An 18,410-nucleotide genomic window follows, 5' to 3' on the forward strand; every position below is an offset into this window, starting at 1 on the left:
GTCCTGCATCCTTGTTATGTAGCCTTTTATCCCCTCACTTGCAAATGACACTGTCAATTTCTGTCATTCGTAACACAAGACATTGAATTACAAAACGAAATAACTGATATGTAAATATATGGAAATTAATTAATGATAAATGTCTACAGGTTTGCCGTGTTGTTTTTTTCATATTTGAAATCTAAAATTAAAATGGCAAAAAAATAAAATAAAAATCAATGATTAAACTACAATATAATTACATACGCTTGCATGTTACTCAGACGCAATCAAGGTTTTAATTACTACATTATAACCTTGCTATAAATAGCCTGCAATTTTAAGAAAAGCTCTTACTTTCTTTTTTTTCCCCCACCAGCGCCATAACTCACAGACACGGGGTTCAGTCATGTGACATGCGCACTCGGCCCTGTTTTTGAGTTTTGTTATGACAAGTCGAGGCCTCGGACTAAATTAGGAGCGAAGCCCCCGTGTCTGCCCGGGCAAATCCGTTATGGAGGGCATGGACCTGGACCTGGACCAGGAGCTCATGCAGAAATTCAGCTGCATGGGCACCACAGACAAAGATATCCTAATATCGGAATTTCAGAGGCTCCTCGGGTTTCAGCTAAACCCCGCCGGATGCGCCTTCTTTCTGGACATGACCAACTGGTGAGCTCGGGGTCTCATCAGGCCTGCTGTGTGGTGGTTGTTAGATAATAGCTAGAGTACACCAGCGAGCTCTCTGCACAGCTCTTCAAGCGGTACACCGATAATAAGTCAGGAAGACAGAAAAGTAAAACACTGGGAGTTTTGTCCTTTATTGTGACCCAGAACTGTAGCATTTGGAGAAGTCAGCGGAGTTAAAATGACAGCTAACGACGTTGTAGTAACGCAACGAGCTGAGTCAGTGTTACTGTGACTTTTGATCGCCAGGCAGGGACACAGCGGAGGGTAGCTGAATTTGCATACCCGTTAAAATGATAGCTTTTTTGGTTAATCTGGCGTGTTACGCGAAAATCTTCTCGTTCTATGTATCGGTATTCAAAATTGTCCAAACGTTCGCGTGTCTGTCGTAACTGCAACCACGGTTAACGTTATAGTTTATTACGTAATGTGTCAACAACGTCCATCGAGCCTGATGTGCTCAGAGCTCATTTAGTGATAGTAACTCTCTTTTCACGGGGCAAAGATTGTTTGTTATTTATTTTTTCACTCTGAAAATATTCGACATGAACATTTGTTTTGCTTTCTTTTTTTGGCCCAAAAAAATCGACTTCCGGTGGCTTTTTCTTTTTAAATGAAACGGGACGCTACGCGATGCTTCTGCCCGAAAACGAAAATGAATACGTTGGATAGGGAACAAAAAAACCTGTTTTAAAGCCACCCCTAAACGAAACGCACTTGTTCGATCAAATGCAAGCATCAAGCCAGCTATTTCAGGTCTAAAATAACACAACAGAGGCAGCGTCCATTGGGAGGTCAGGCCGTAGTAGCATCACGTGATGAGCTTTCTAAAAATAAAACCCCAAGTTTATGGATGACTCGCGTGTAACGGAAATTTACCCCGTACAAGCTGGTATGTGCTCTCCTGGTCCCAACACTCGCAGCTATAATGGCTGTCCTGAGTTGACCGAAAACAAACAAAAAAAATTATTTTGGTAAGAGGACATTCCGTGAGAACTTAAACAGTCGGCCAGTCTTCTTTCTCCCCTTCAGTCATTCATTTGTTGAAAGATTAGTCATTATGACAGTGAAATCACAATTGGGGAAATGATCTAATGCCACTTTTGCAGAGAGTAGGTCACAGTAGGTTAAAGAAGACTATAAAGGTGCCTTATAGCTATAACTTTGTTTCTTTGGACATGTAGGTACTTGGTCTTGTGGTCTGTTTGATGCATTTGGTACCGTTTCCCTCACTTACACACCCCTAAACGTCAATCAGAGTACTTAGTGAAAAGTTGGCTGTGATTTTATTCTTCTCAAACTTGAAAAATCCAGCTTAAAAAGTACTGAAATAACCCAGTTAATCTTTTTTTTTCTTTACTACAGTTTTTAAATTTAAGATATTCCATCCAAAATTTGAATATTTTGAATATGACTTCTTCATTCACTTCTTCAGGTTTTGGACTGTTGGGTAAATCAAACTACTACTCACTCCTTTTTTACCTGTTCAGAGTTGCAGGGGCATTGGATGAGAGGCGGGGTACGCCATGGACAGGTCGCCAATTGATTACAGGCCATTGATTATTGAAGAAAATAATCAGTTGATTACCCATTGTGAAAATAGCTTTTATGTGTGAATAGATACCTTTTAGCTACAAGTTTACCAACACCCATATTTAGCCTGATTGTCTCGATTTCTGTCTAAACTGCCGTTGAACAATAATCTGAGAAAGTCCGTTGTAGTACTGTAACGTTGATCTGTATTGATCACTCAGATTTCTGCTTTTTTTTTCCTTATCTCTTTGTCTCCCAGGAATTTACAGGCTGCCATCGGAGCTTACTATGACTTTGAAAGCCCCAACATCAGTGCGCCGTGCATGTCCTTTGTGAAGGATGTGACGATTGGTGAAGGTGAATCAGTTCCGCCTGACACACCTTTCACAAAGACCTGGAGGATACAGAACACCGGTAAGCCAGCTGGAACAAGAATAACTCACAATAATTATATGAACGAAGGCAGAGCTGATTGTAGGTGTTTGGGAAAACAATTATAGTCACACGTCAAATGGGGTCAGCATAGTTGTTTGTGTGTCTTTCAGGCTCAGAGTCATGGCCTCCGGGGGTATGTCTGAAGTATGTGGGCGGAGACCAGTTTGGTCACGTCAACATGGTGATGGTGCGCTCTCTAGATCCCCAAGAAATGACTGACGTCAGTGTGCAGATGCACAGCCCTGTGTCTCCTGGGATGTTCCAGGGTCAGTGGAGAATGTGCACTGCAACGGGACTATACTATGGAGGTAAGGACAGTACACTTACCCTGCAAGTATACACAAAGAAATTATTAATGTCAGCATTTTTTCAGTAAAATTGAAGTGAACTATATGCAATGATGACTGTTTTTGCATTGAAATATAATATTACGTGTGTTTGCACATGTGTAATATTGACAAGAGACTGGGAAGCGATATACATACAAACAGGAAAACAAGGATTAAGCAGCAAACATCCAGAATGCACCCTTGCTTTTCATGAATTCTCCAGTTGCTCTGTTCACACATGGTCTCATACAGACATTGGCCAGACTTGAAGTTAGGAAGCTGGCTGGGTACAGTCTGCTCAAACACGAGTCCATGACGTGGACCGTATGCAACCCTTCTGGATAATGTCAACAAGATTTGAGGGCTGCGATTCATGTGTAAGAACAGCGTTATCCCCGATCGTTAAGGATACTCAGGCAGAGCAGCACCACCAACGTAAAATGTTGTCTCCCCACTTTAGGATCAAAAGTCAACTCATATATGCTGCTATACGAATGTACAACCAAGTGCAGTAGTTAACCATAGTAGGCAAGAGTCTCTATGAAGATAAAGTGCTTTGTGATTACGAATGCAGTTACCGCAGTAACAGTTTTAATAGTTTAATATTTTAATAATGGAAACTTTATAGATTACTGTGAGTTGTTACCGTAAATATTGCTGTGTTAGCCGTTACATATACTTATCGTGTTATTATTCTATAAGATGGTATGTTTGGGTTTTTATATGAAAGCACGTTTCGCCGTCTTAACAGATGTCATTTGGGTGATCCTGAGTGTGGAGGTGGGAGGCCTCCTTGGCGTCACACAGCAGCTTTCCTCTTTCCAAGCTGAGTTTAACACCCAGCCTCATCGCAGCCTCGAAGGAGACTACAACCCTTTTGCCTCACCAGAGAAGAGCAAGTGCCCCAACAGCAACAACAACCACTTCCATGGTGACAGCGCCCACAGAGTCCCTGAGGAACATTGGCAGGGAAGCCCACACCCGCTGCAGCAAGACCAGAATGGACTTTCACACAACTCTGTGGATATAGTAGCAAACAGTCTACAAAGCAATCTATCAGTAGTCTCTTGTAACCAGGTAAGATACCACTCAGTCACAGTTGAAGGGGTTTTAAAACAGCGTCACATCTTCTTTTTTTTTTAAAAAACAGGGTACAGATAGATCAGTTCGATAAAATACAGGATATCGTTCTTAAAAATGCTGCACCATATTGTATTCTTTTTCCACCAAAAAAAAAGATTTTTGAGACTTTTCTGCACTGGTTTAGAAGCTGTGCAGCTGGATGATTTCTCCTCATTCATCAGACACCTTTTCCCTTATGTTGTGAGTTACAGTCCCAGCGGAATAGTTGTTTATAAATGGGAGCAGCTGATTGAGCTTTCCAAAAACCAGCTCATGCTCAGAAAAAAGACCCCAAATCCCATACAAACTGAATGGGAAATGTCAAACGAAAGAGGTCGAGGAAGTTTGAACCTCTCCTTGCCTCGATCCTCATGGGCAATGTGAGATCACGAGCAAAAAATGAGGGACAAAAACTAGGAGCCCTTCTTTGGATAGCTTTAGACATGGCTGCAGGAGCATATATATCGGATTTCAGTGCCTCTCTACCCCACTTTCAGACTATACAGCCAGAGAGGGAGCTCAAAAAGAGTGACAATAGTAAAGGTGGCCTGTGATGTCATCAGCTCGGTCGTTACCAGACTACAAACAAGTCATCCGAATGCATCCGTTTAGATCTCAGGAGATTTCAACCTTGTGTCCCTCTTTGCTACATCTCTTTGCTTTCAGACAGTTTGTCAACTGCTCCGCCAGAGAAAAGAAAAAGTTGGATTTATTCTGTGCAAATGTAAGATGCAGACACCTACTTTGTTTTCCTCACCTCCACTTAACCCATTTAGGCCTAAAATGCCTGGAAAACCTATGGGCGATTTCAGAAAGACCCCCTAAAACCTGAAGTTTTTCTGGAAATTCAGCAATTGTGTCAACGCCTACTAAATGATTGATTTCTCAGCCTCTGTAGCAGATAGAAACAAAATTCAAAAAGTATTTGAGAGCTTACACCTGTGGCTTTCTTTGGAAATTGAGTTTATTTACATACACCTTCACGAAAATAGAAAATGTAAAAAGTAAAGTGTAGGAACAGCACTATTTTCAATAAAAAAAACAGTAATAAAATAAAAAGTAAAGTGCAGGAACAGCGCTATTTTCAATTAGAAAACAGTAATAAAATTTTATTAAATTAAATTTTATATTTAAATTATTTATTTATATATTTATTTTATCGCCAGTAATCTCTTCGTACTGGCAGCACAAGGAGTCCATACACATTCCAATAAACGTTTTCATCTCCGGCACAGTTACGTGTGACCACTTTGCCATCTTTGCTCGAGCTGGAGTCTGAAGTACCTGGTCACTGTATCTATTCGTCTCAGAAACGAGATGCGCCCAAAGCTCCTCAGTAAAAATATGATTAAATGCCTGCAACGGTGTGGCATCTGCAGGTAAATCGACTTTCACCCCTGGTGTGCGGTTGAAACCTCTCCGTCGATTACGGTGGTAATTGTCAGTCTTCCACTCACATTCAAACCCTTCAAAATCATCCTCGTCGTTATCGTCATCCTCAAACATATGTGCTAGCCATAAATCTCGATCAATTGGGTCAGCACGTTCATCAGCATCATCAAAGCCAAGAAACTCCTCAAAATCGCTACCGTCTGAAATGTCTTCCCACTGAAAGTCCTCCATGCTTGTTCGATGTAACTTAACTTCAAAACAATGACACGAGGAACATGACGACACTCTCACGTGTCTATTATAATGCATTTAATTGGCGCAGAGGTCAATAATTGGTGCAAAACAACCTTATACATGAAAAGACGTGTACGCTTTCCCGGCCTTAAAGGTAGAATAACGCAACAGCGCCTCCGGCTTTAAAGGTAGAAATGCGGCAATGCTTTCCCGGCCTCAATGGGTTAAACGCCCATTGTTCGACAACCTGTGATCAAAAAGAGTGAGGAGATGGTCTCAGGAAGTTGAATAAACTCTGAAGGGGAGCTTTGAGGCTACAGACTCTTAAGTGATTGAACTGCATGGAGATTAAATTAATGTCATGACTGGGTGAGACAGTCTGCATTAACTTCTGTGTGTAGTAGGGTTGCCAAAAAAATCTATAGTGAGAAACTAATCAACTCTGAAATTTAGTATCTAAGTAGATATTCATTTGCAACAGCATGGATACACGGATACTGTCTTTGCTGTAAAAAAAACATCTTCCACTACACAGCTCCTCCCCTCGCAAGCTGCTCAACACAGGGACAACAGCACGGAGCGGCTGCAGCCAGCATAAAACTAACTTTACATGTTTTTATTGTTCTCAGGGCTTCAAATGTTACATTTTCTGACCATTTTTGAGACAGCCCAAGTGTGTTTTAAGCAGTGCTCAAGGACAACTACGAAATATGACCCAAGGTTTTTTTTTTGTTTTGTCTTTTTTTAATCGTCATCATACTTCTTCTGAAACACCAGCAGGAAGCTAGAATCTGTGTGTGTGCTAGAATCTTGTATGAGTGAGAGACAAGAGAGATAACACCAGCCTGTCTCACAGTCATAACAACGAGGGTCAGAACAATAAAACTGTGCGACTAGTAGTCACCTTGCTTTGCTCCGCACTTTGAGCTATAGGCTCATTTCTCCAAGAAACCAGCCTTCAGACCCTCCTGTGACATGACGGTCCTGCGTTAATAATGACGATAAGATAAAAGAAACATTTGCAAGGATAAATAGTTTGATGTCTCAACCAAAAACTTTAAACATACGGCACTCGTGAAGGCAACAACAGCACGAATGATAAACCTCCCCGTTTAACTAGCAACTCTGTCAGCAGCATGCTGAAAGGTAGGAGTAAACCTAAACCTAAAGGTAGGAACGAAATGATAATAGAATTCTTTACAACTCAACCCAGAGTGTAAAAAGAGCTACAATTTACTCATTTCTGAATATAATTCAATTATGATTATTCAAAATAAAGCATATATATAAGTGCAGCTTTTTGTAAGAGACTGATGTGCCACCCAAATAACTTCACCACAGATTAATATTTATACCATCTTGATATCACTATTGATAAATGTTTGCTAATGATCAGTTTAACCATCAGAAATGCCAAACTAATTTTGGTTTCCTGTTTTGGTTTCTGTGTTTAAAAAGACAGTTAAACTTAGAGTGCTTTAAAGTAAAACAGAAGTTTGTTCTTTTTGACATTTGCCTATTTTGACCCAAAGTGTGTATTCATTGGTAACGCGGGCAAGAGGAAATCATTTGATTAAAGTTAATTTCAGCAGTGCTCCTGTTTTCAGTGAGGAGCACCAGCGCTGCCAGTGGAAAAAGATCATCTGGAGCTGTTTTTAAGAACATGTTAATTTGTATGGAAAGTATGGAATGCTTTCCTCTGTGTCAGTTTTGAGTTTGGTATCATGACAAGTCCTAGTGTGGATACTATGATCCTGCCAAGGGCAGTGATGTGCATCCCCAATAACAAACCCTGGATCACCAGTGACCTGAAAGAGTTGCTGAACATGAAGAAAAAAAGCCTTCAGGGAGGGAGATGGGGAGTTATTTAGGAGTGTACAGAAACATCTACAGAAAGATCAGAGAGCGAGGAGGTTACGGAAAGAAAGCAGGAAAACAAACTTCAGGAGAGCTCAGGGATGAAAAAGATCGCAGGCTTCCAGGAGAAGGGGGGTTGGACTAACCAACGATTAGTCTCCGTAGGTTCAGTTCAAAATAACACTCCGCCGTCCTCCCTCCTACCATTAGCTACCGAGGCCTCACACCCTCTGTGGAACGCGTCTCTTGCTCGTTAGGAAACAGGTGCGGCAACCCACTCATTGCTCAGTTTAAGATGAGCGAAGCCTGTATTTAGGTCTTTGTTTTCTGGTTTTAAGTTAAATACTCTCAGGGAGATGTTGTCAGTTGATTGTATATCTAGCAACTGCTTGGAAGCTATCATTTTCATTGATGCTGTCTTTGTCAATTATTTTTTCCATAAGGTTTTGATATGTGTTTTGTCTAAAAACCCCAAACGAATATGTTTGCCATAAAGCTTGGAAATAGCATTAGTGTCTGAGTGGCTGGCCTTTACCAGCCATCGGTTGACTAATTTCAGCCCTACAGCCAACATTTCAACTCTGTATCTCATGAAGCAGGGACATTGTACTATGTTCTGATCTCCGTGTTGTCTGTTTTCTGTCTGCTAATCGTCTCGAATTGTTCTTTTTCTCTTCTTGCAGATACAGGAGCCCTCTCCTTTTGGGCACTCTTAAATTATGAGACTTGTCACAGAAAAGCAGCACTAAACTGTAACTCTGGAATCTGTCACACCCATAAGAAAAACAGGAGGCTTTATGGTGGAGTGTATGGAGATTGAAAACACTTTATGCAAAACCAGAGGCCGACGCTCCCGACGTGCAGCTGAACCAACATCCCGCACCCACAGTATGCTCGAGTGAATGCTAAGTTAAAAATGAGCGCTATGACTCTTTGGAGTGAAACCTTTTTTTTTCTTTCATTTTTCAGACTTTCTTTTGTTAGTTGACAGAGTGCACATGGAATCGTGACAACAGGAGTGTGTGTTTGATTGTGTGTAGATGTGCGTGCATTGTCCAACCTGGAAAAGAGACTTTGGAGTTAAAGCCATTTAATTTGCCAACTGATTCTTCAGTTTCTGCTCCGACTCTTGGTTTATTGAGCGGGTTTGCGGACCCTCTGCTCTCTCTAGGACTAAATCTAATAACAAGGCTGTCCCTGTAACCTCATTTTTGCTTCTTTTTTTTTTTATCTTAATTTTCAATATAGAATTTTTTTTTTTTAAGAACCAGCATTTTCATGTTATCCACATGGCTCTTTTGACAATATTTTCTATTGCGTCCTTACACCTACAATGTTTTACAAGAGATGCATGTGTTTTTCCACTGGAGGGAGTCACCCATTATTAACTAGAGGAAGATAAGATCTGAGAAACGGATAGACCTCTCACAGTGAAGGTTAATTCTTGTACATTAATTGGAATCCTTGCTGTCACTTTGAAAATATACATGTATGAAATAGAAAATCGTACAAGGCTCATTTTTGGTATTTACCCCAGTCATTGTGTGGATTAACATTTCATTTTTTGTGCCCCCGGAACCGAATTAAATTTGAAAAGCTTGTGTTTAATTTTCTATGACAGCACGCATCTTTCCATCTACCCTTGCAAACACATTTCCTCCTGGGCTAACCCGTCAAAATGAGTATTTGATAAGGGGCAAGTTTAATTATGACTGTAAAGAGGAGCACCAGTAAAGCATATTGCTCAGATAAGATTGTAGGTCTGTAGTCCAGAGGCATTTTGCCATCAATTGTTGATAAATCCCCTTGGGATATTAATAACAGGGGAGGTCCCAGACTAATATTCATTTGCATATTTGTGTGGTGTTGCGAGACTGATGACATCATTAACATCATGCCATAACACACTAAATTCAAGCCATATAAACAGCAGTAAAGGCATAACATTATGGAAACTTAGATTTTTTTTTTATCATTGTGGCCTGAATTTTCAATGCAAAGTTGTCTTCGACTGCCTTTTAGCATTTAAGTTGAATGTATTTCATGATACATAACCCATTTCCCAAAGATTCTACATTACATATTCGAACTCAACTGGTGGTTTTATCGGTGTAATTATTGTTGTATAATTTCCTGTCTCTTGTGAAAATGTTACTCGGAAAGTTCTGGTTTACAGATTTAATCACATATAACGTTTTTTTTTTTTGGGGGGGGGGGGGGTGTTACCCCCCAATGACAGAATCATACCTGCTCAAACTAAATGGCTTATCTATGCACTGAATGATACAACCTTTATGACAACGGCTTCTTTCCTACTCCATGAGTAAAGGGAAGGTCAGATAAGGTCGTCGTTTCTGTGATTTAATCTGTCACCCACAGACAGTGTGTTAGAGCGTGTCATCAAGTGAACACCCTTGATGAAACTGTAAGCCCCGTGGATCCTGAGCTGTGACAACATGACAATACCAGCCTACCCCACAGCAAGGATCCCTGGGCCCTGGCTGTTTTTGTAGAACAGTGTGCGTTTCCTATCGACCACCTGAGCGTACATGTTTATCCATGCCATCAGAGGTGGTCACTGTCAGTTTAACCCATGCTAAGTGTGTTCTTTACTTTTCGTCATTTTTGAAGTTTCCGCTGGCCTGACTACAGGGTGAATCAGTTGGCATTAGACTCATACAGCAGCACATGTATGCAAGTGAGGAAGTGCAAACAGATGAAAGCTCATTTTCCTGTATGTTTGATGAATGTTTGTATGATTAAATTATCACTGAAAGCTAAAGTCTTGCGCTATGGGCCATCTTTCTTTGTGCGGCTGTTATTTACAGATTTGAATATGAAAACTGTTTTTTCTGGTCTCAGCGCTGACATTTTAGTTTTACCAATTGTACCAAGTGTCTGAGCCGCTGCCTACCTTGTGCAAACTCTTGTTTAAACCCCTTTTTTCTCATGAACAAAGTAGATGCCTTTTGTTACAGCATGCTTCAAGAGCCACATTTATGGAAGCCTATAAATAACTGCTCAGTCATAGTCATAATTCAAAGGACTAAACCAGTAAGTTACTGTTGTAGTTTGCAGCGGGTTAATGCCGAGCCCCTGTGACATTGATGAGAAAATATTGTGTGGCCACCAGGTATAAATGGCAATGAGTTAAATACATGTGCTGCGTGCACTGGCTTAATCTCACTTCAGCGGTGCCAGCTCACCCGTGTGATGTTTTTACATGTTAAAGGCATTGGCACATAGTTGGGAAACAGGTCCAATGATAAAAATGAAAAATGGTTGACAAGCTGCGTAAGTTTCAGTGTCCTGGTTCTGCTGATGCTGGCTCACTGTCACAATGTTATGGCCTAAAAAAATGTTAAAGTCATCTTTGAAGTCTCCATGAAATCTTATTCAGTGAATATGTTTTTTTAATATCTTATGTTAGATAAATAGTTCTGTTCTCTCTTGCCAAGAGTTGCATTAAAAGGACATTGAAATCACTCGGATGTCTTTGTTAAACAGTGTTTGGAGAGGTAGAGAGAGCAGCTAGCTACCGTAGCCTAGCAGAAGAACTGTCAATGTTGTGATAACTTATCTGGCTTTTTAAAAAAAGTAATAATAATGAATGAAGAAAAAAAATGCCAAAAGGCATAGCTAAAGTATTTACTGCCTTAAATAATTTTTTGTTTGTTTTATTTTGTTTTGCTACATTTGGCCAGAACCAGGCTAGAAGTTTTGCTAAGATTAACAGTTTCCTAAATGTAGCAACACTAAGCAAAGACATACCTTCACATTTCAGCTCTTGGGAAGGAAGCTAAAAATGCTATTACTCAATTATATCAAACTTTTTAAGCCAGCAATTCAACTTAATGACAACTTCAGTTACAATTGTCCTTCTATTCTTATTTAGGTATTTTCCACTTCTGAAATAAACTCACTACTTTCTAGTATTGAATTTTGCATTCGGAAAATAAACTATGGGGAAAAGCCAACTTGTAAAAAACTATAAACTACATTTTATTCTAACTAATCATTGTCTTCTGCATATCTCACACTGTTTACAATTACTTGTGTGCGTACGTGTGTGTGAGAAACTTTTGAATTTATTTTTAATGTTTTTTTCGAATTCAAACCAAGAGAGAAATAAGCAGATCGGTGTTACTTTAACTGCTAGCCTGCTGGTTAGCTAAAAGGAGCAAGGTTGGAACCAGCCAGAGAGAGACACCCATGGAGAGTCAGGAAAAAATTGTTATATCTATTATATCTATATCTATATATATATATATATATATATATACATATTTAAGAGGTGCTTGAATTTTGTTTTAGTTTCCTTTGGTTTGACAGAGCAAGTTGTTTTGGGGCTTCCTGCCAAGCTCTGCTAACTGGGTGCTAGCTCGAGCTTCATTTTTACAAGACACACACCTGCAATCAATCATTTTGTGATTTGTAAGTGAATAAGCATTGTAATCAAAATATTATTATGTTGATAATAACATTGTTCATAATGTTGCAGGATAATGCTGAAGCATAAGCCCGCTAACACAAAAGTCAGGTTTCGTAACATGTTTAAAACAGTGAGAAATTTCCACAGACTGTATTCATGCTGTTTATGAAACTCTTATCTTGAACATCTTGAATAAAAGATGTGGGTATAGTACACTGATTATCACCCACTCTTTTCTGACTCACCATCTTTAAACTGGCTAATTATTGAATTATTTTCAAAATTAACCACCAACATTTTGATCAGAAGGAGTGGATCAAGTTAATGATTTCAAAATAGCACATGGGGGGGTGGGATGATTTACTTTGTATTTCATGAGAGAATTCATGAGACGAAAGTCTACTGAAACCAGATATATTAGGGAACTGGAGCCTAGTACAACACCTAAATGCACTTCCTCATCTACTGCATGTCTCCAGCCCGGTGGCTATGTCCATCTTTTATATAAGATTATACACATCCATCATCTTGTGTTAAAAGGTTTTACAGACGAATGAATTCTGTTTTTATTTACATTTTTGCACAGTGCCCTAACTTTTTACTGGAAAGATTTCACAAAACCCATCTTGATGAATGCCGTAGTTATTATCACGAGGCAATTTTAGTGTTTATGTTCAGGCTCTACAATAAAGCCATAAATTAAGTTTCTATGTTAATTATAATTAGGAGATAAAATCACAAAATAAAAAAAAAACACAAAAAGTTAATTAAAAAAAAAGAATAAAAAAAAACCACACAGACACTACCTTTTTTTTTTCCAATAAACTTGTTTCCCTTTCAAACCAATATCGCAATATTGACACCATCACACCAAATTTGATTTGTTTTGGTTTTTGTTGTTGTTGTCTTCTTTTTTTTTTTTTTATCACTGCCGTCATAATCATCTGTGGTCATAATCATCTTTATGCATATTTAAATGAACTTCTTGTTACATCAAGATGAACAGGCACTACACCAGTTAGGAGATAAAAGTACATCACTAACTATGAACATACATCTTCTAGACCGCTAATATAGGGTTTCCACAACGCGAGCTGCTGTCCCCTGTGTGCATAAGGAAGAGATCAACATAGAAAAAAAAAAGCATTTACATGTACACCTTTTTACTGCCTCAACGTGGTTAGGTCTCAGTTTCAACTCAACACAGTTGTACAGTTACAATAGAATATAATCTTTAAATTACATCATCATATACAAATCTGACAGCGTGGGATAACGTCACGCTTTTTATGATACACTGACAATTCCATTGCAATAAAATTCATACAATATGGTACCTATTACTTAAGATGTTTTCCATTGCTGTAATTTAATGAAACACATTTACATGTATAACACTACATTTTGTCTTAATAGTCAATCACTTGCATTTTTTTTCCTTTTTTTTTTTCTGTTACAATTACACAACTCATACACACTGGATGATGAAGGTGTTTTACCCCAAAAATATTAACCTGTTGATTATGTCTTTGAGCTTGCATGTGTTGTGTACATTGTGTGTCTACTACTTGTGTGTTCGCGTATGTGTGGCTATGTGAGTGTGTGTACGTGCATCCAGGATGTTGGACATTTGGACGACAGGAGTCCTTTTTGCTATGCTGGACAGCTTTACTCTAAGACACAACTTGTGAGCTGGTGATGTGTTTTTTTTCCCCCTCATGTTTGAGACCCTAACCTGTCGAATCCTGTTGCAGACACAGAGCTAAACACATCTGACCCCTGTTGGTCCGGTGACTTTTATAAATATTCGGACAACTAAGTTATAAAAAGGATTGCTGCCTTCTAATCATAGATTTAGGTGAGACTTGTAAGAAGACAACTCACAAATTAATCAATCAAATATAGATGTATGCAATTCCTGCCAAGAGTCGATACACTGTGCACCACTGGTGACATGTATTCCCTGTGTCGTTAAGATATGTTTTTTTCAGACAAATGAGTTTGGGATGGACTGGGAAGCAACTACGAGTTCACTGAAACGGTTTCACATGTGATATGTGAAATTAGTGCATGGGGGAGAAAACAGTTGATGGTACTGGGTCATTCTTTGGCTCAGCAGGGATACGGGCCACACAACTAGTGCTTTTAGCTAGGCAAGGCTTTTTAATGACTGTGGAGAATGATGTTTTGTTAAAATGCCCATTTTCAAGCCCAATCACTAGTACATTCATGTTCTGTTGGAGAGGCGTCAATGTGCAGACAACAGCCTGTGAACAGTAATGTACTGACATCCCTCCATCGGCCCTTTGCTCTGGAAAAAAAAAGAAGAGTCCCAGGCACAAGTGCTGTTCAAGATCTCCCACTTATAATGCAGTGGCATCCTCAAGAAGACTTCATCTTGGCTCTGAGAGAATGTGTCACACACACGTGTTGTTAGCAGAGGTGGATTCAAATGAAACCTGATTTATCAAACCATTAATGAAAGCTTCTGCACAAACCATAAATCCTTTCCATGATTTTGCATGAGGATGATATTGTCAAAGGATTTACATGGCTTGAAAGAAATAATAAAATAAATACATGAACGGCAAAAGCACAACAAACATAAAATCAGTTCATCGAGAAGCTTTCTCATGTGAAACCAGAAGCACGCGTGCATGTCCAGAGGCATGTAATGCTGCATTTGGAGTTGAAAGTTTTGCATCAAGTTGTAGCCTAAAACGAGGCTGCAGGAGTCGGGGGGGAAATGTAAGTCTTTGCATAGCACATGCTGCTATGCAAGTTCAGAAACAGTTCAAAACACGTAGCACTGCACACACTGGAGTAGAGGCTGGACCAAATCACAAAGAAAAGTGAACAAGAAGAAAAAAAAAAGAGGATACTGTCTGTGGTACTTCTAACACTACACAGCATTCCTGATGTAAGAATGACATACACAGCATTGAAAATGCTACACAAAATGGCAACACACTGTATGTACACAATGCAGGTTGGAGAAGCTCATCCTTGTCAAATGGGTGGAACTGATTATATAATCCTCCCTTTTTCACAAAAGAACACACTGCAAGTTTTAATAAGCTGCATTATAGGTTAAACACCGCTGCACAGAGAAGCAATGTGTTCCTGCACTGTCGTGATGTTATAGTAGAGTGTGTATACTGGTATAACTGCTCCTGTTTTTTGAATGTGTAAGTCCACCCACCCCAAATGCTCGTTAAAATATGTTATACTGATATACTGTCTTTTAGGTTACTAAGTTGTATTTAGGCAAGACTGCTTGGCGCATCTGTTGGGCAAGGGATGTGTAGCTCTTAAGTCTCTGGCTATGTGCGGTGCAGTTGGACGGGACAGTTCAAGCTGCCTCCTGTGGCATGTCCTTGTCCAGTTACGTGACTAGATTGGTTCGACATAATTGGCTGGGTACAGTCCCTCTTGGCCGCTGTCCAAACGACCTCTACACCAGCCCTGCTCATCTTCATCCTCAGTCTTGGTCAGTTCCTCACCTGTGAAGGAAATGCCAATCTTTAATCAACTCTTGAATCATCAATTGGACGGTGAATGTTTGCGAAATGGTGAACTGGAAACGCGTTGATCTGTTTTTCTATTACTAGAAAGAATATAAGTGGAGGAAACATCTTTATTTAGAGTGTAAAATTAAATGACTCCACCTTGCCACACCTCCAAAAATGAACTCTTGTGCCTTGTGATGGCACACCCACTCAATTCTTGAGCTACCCCTCATTTTTATTTATACGACGTTGCAGTAAGTCGAATGCACCCAACATAATGGGTCTCTTGTCATTAGGCTTCAAATGCCCACAATGCATTTAGGTGAGTGATGCTGAATGTAATAATGATCTCTGTTCTCATGGAACCTCCACTGGTATTCTCAGCCTTACAGAAGGTGCAGTGGGGTAAGAAAGCCATTCCTCGAGTAGCAATTTTTCCTTGAATTACTATTCCCATCATTGTGTGGACAGATAAAGCTCTTTTTTGGACCATTCCCCAGACAGCTTGAGTTAACTGGTGGCAACTGCCTGTAATTTGTTTTCCACGTGGCTATTAATGACAAATCATTGCTATTTTCGATAGAGGAAGGGCGCTTTAAAGCACACATGAGGACAGAGTTGTTGCTTTTTTGACCACCTGCATCATACGCTGCTCCTCTTCATCTTATCCTTAGTCTGGACAAGAAGAAATCCCATTACCAGCGTCACTTGGCATGACCATGGATAATTACCTGCTTTGAAGGTGAGTTCATCCTGTTCCTGGCCTTCGTAGTCATAGAGGGCACGCACACGGACCCCTTTCCCGGCACTGGAGTCGTCTTCGAATGAATTCCCATTCCCACCGTTTTCGTTGCCGGAGTACGTGGTGGGCTGCTCGTCATCAGACCACTCAGTCGAATACGCTTGGTTCTTCTCATAGCTGCTCACACTGGTAGAAGGAGACAATCCCGGGTGAAATTTTGATGATAAACATTTTGACATTCAATTGGCAAGAAATTTCCATGTGCCACAAACTTTCACTCATAGCCAAAAACTTTTAAAGACATAAATGAGTCAAACGGTTGCAAAATTCTCCTTTCATTTCTGTACACATGAGCACTGTGGGTTGTTCTGAGTCATTCCCGTGCGCATCATGCTGCTGCAATAACTCACTGACACACCAAATCTGCAGCTGAAAATAATCAACACGTGGGCTGACCCGTTTTAAAGAGTTTGAGAGTTTATCAATCTTTGGGATCAATAAGTTGAGAATCAAGTGTTCAGGAAAATCTTTTGAAAACAGACTAATTCTTGGATATATTTGGTCCTTCCATGAAATTTGACAGAATAATTTTTTAATTCAAACTAAAAATAGTGGCAAGTTCTTGTAATATATCGTAAAACATCATTCAATCGATAATATCATGATGGCAGAAACGTAATTGATGAATGTGACCATTTCTTGAACTAACCTGCTACGGTCACCAGGTGGAGCCACATGGTCGGTGCTTGGAGTGGGTGGGGCTCCGTCTGGTTTCTTCTTCTTTGGAGGAGCAGCGGCCTGGTCTGGGTTGTACTCCTGGTGAAGACAATTTGAACAGACTCGTGAAAGCAGAATGTTCCAAAATAGAAATAAGAAGTTTCATGTGTTTTATTTATTAATTGGATTTTTGGTCTTGAGTTTTTATGTTGTACCTCAAATGCAGGCCAGTTCATGTGCATCTCTGGGCCATGGTTGTTGCTGAACCACTTCAGGTCTTCTTGTGTGTTTGCAGACAGGATTGTGCGTTCCAGTTCTCTGTATATTGTGGCATAACTGAGGAGAGAAAAATGGAACAAATAGAGACAATGAAAGTGCCAGGAGGGACCTGGGGGCGCTGCCAATCTGGCAACAGAAGACAGAGTGTAGCTCAAATTCTGGTTTAAAAGAGATCCAGTGTTCGGTCATCAAAGGACGGAAGTGTCTCCCTAAATTTTCTGCTGTCGCTGTAGCTCTCAACAGCTCAAGTATTTGGTCTAAATAACTCCCCCTTTCACCAAAATATTACTGTTTATGTCACCAGTTTTCCCAAATCAATGTTTGACAGAATTAAAGGACATTAGTCTTGCAATTCCACTCAGCATTTAGGTTAAGGAAGTAACATATACAGGAAATATACACAGCAAAAAAAGTCAGTCAAGACTGGTGTGAGAAAAACAGAAACAAAGTAGGAGTGTGAAAATGCTAGAATAAATCAAATCGAAGGTGAATGATTAAACCAGTCCGCTTGAATAATCAAAGGCAACCAAAGCTGGCGGGTTTGTTTGAAAAGCTTGATAATCACTTCACCGTGGCTCCTGGCTTTGTAGTTACACGCAGCTTAAAACAGCCCAGAAGATGACAAGCATTCGATCAGAACAAAATTAATTTAGGCAGAAACACTACTGACTGAATCATCAGTTAATTAGTGCTTTGAATTTGAATCCTAATGAGAAGTGCATGGCTGGCTGATACTTGTATTGAGATTAATTCATTTTGAAGGGAACTGTGTTGAATGTCACACAAAACAAATCAAACTCATCGATCAGAAATTTCCAGTGTGGTTATTTTCTATTAAAAGTTAAAGCATCCAATCCTTCTCTAGGAGTTATATCTAAATGTGTTGCATCTGCCCACTGTTCATTGGAGTATACTGTATATTCTTTAGACTGGAAATATGTGGATTAGAAGGACCAATAGAAAGGCCAAATAAACCACACTGTTTGTCTTATTGTTTGTTGTTTTTTCTTGACAAATTTTAATTTTAAAATGAAAGGAGACAGTAGTAATCAATGGGCAACAGAGCCGATGAAGAAGAGCTTTGACAAGAAGAAGAGAGGAAATTAATAAATTAACCTTAAATTAGAATAGAAACTCATTTGGTAAAACACTGCCCCCTTGTG

General features: G+C 39.7%; 2 protein-coding genes across 3 annotated transcripts in view; one reads left to right on the forward strand and one right to left on the reverse strand.

Annotated features, from left to right (window-relative positions):
- Positions 1 to 390: 390 nt before the first annotated feature.
- Positions 391 to 9,801, forward strand: LOC142389834 (protein ILRUN-like). The gene is made up of 5 exons (XM_075474983.1): positions 391 to 651; positions 2,459 to 2,613; positions 2,745 to 2,942; positions 3,715 to 4,040; positions 8,252 to 9,801. The coding sequence occupies exons 1-5, from the start codon at positions 494 to 496 to the stop codon at positions 8,282 to 8,284; spliced, it is 870 nt and encodes a 289-aa protein (XP_075331098.1). The 5' UTR covers positions 391 to 493; the 3' UTR covers positions 8,285 to 9,801.
- Positions 9,802 to 12,440: 2,639 nt separating this feature from the next.
- pacsin1a (protein kinase C and casein kinase substrate in neurons 1a) overlaps positions 12,441 to 18,410 on the reverse strand; it is a 36,587-nt gene continuing 30,617 nt past the window's right edge. For both annotated transcript variants that reach the window (XM_075474980.1, XM_075474981.1), the window contains 4 exons: positions 17,184 to 17,304; positions 16,961 to 17,067; positions 16,241 to 16,437; positions 12,441 to 15,503 (listed from right to left, as the gene is read on the reverse strand). In XM_075474980.1, coding sequence (XP_075331095.1) covers positions 15,394 to 15,503; positions 16,241 to 16,437; positions 16,961 to 17,067; positions 17,184 to 17,304 — 535 coding nt within the window. In that variant the 3' untranslated portion in view covers positions 12,441 to 15,393. The remainder of the gene's footprint in view (positions 15,504 to 16,240; positions 16,438 to 16,960; positions 17,068 to 17,183; positions 17,305 to 18,410) is intronic.

This window comes from Odontesthes bonariensis, chromosome 10 (genome assembly GCF_027942865.1).
Source record: "Odontesthes bonariensis isolate fOdoBon6 chromosome 10, fOdoBon6.hap1, whole genome shotgun sequence".
Classification (NCBI taxonomy): domain Eukaryota; kingdom Metazoa; phylum Chordata; class Actinopteri; order Atheriniformes; family Atherinopsidae; genus Odontesthes; species Odontesthes bonariensis.

What these genes read in the sequence shown, in the direction of transcription:
- LOC142389834 (XM_075474983.1), top strand. Translation starts at nt 494, where the DNA reads ATGGAGGGCATGGACCTGGACCTGGACCAGGAGCTCATGCAGAAATTC. An exon ending in CTGGAGGATACAGAACACCG is followed by an intron (nt 2,614 to 2,744) that starts GTAAGCCAGCTG and finishes TGTGTCTTTCAG; the next exon opens with GCTCAGAGTCATGGCCTCCG. An exon ending in CAGTAGTCTCTTGTAACCAG is followed by an intron (nt 4,041 to 8,251) that starts GTAAGATACCAC and finishes CTCTTCTTGCAG; the next exon opens with ATACAGGAGCCCTCTCCTTT.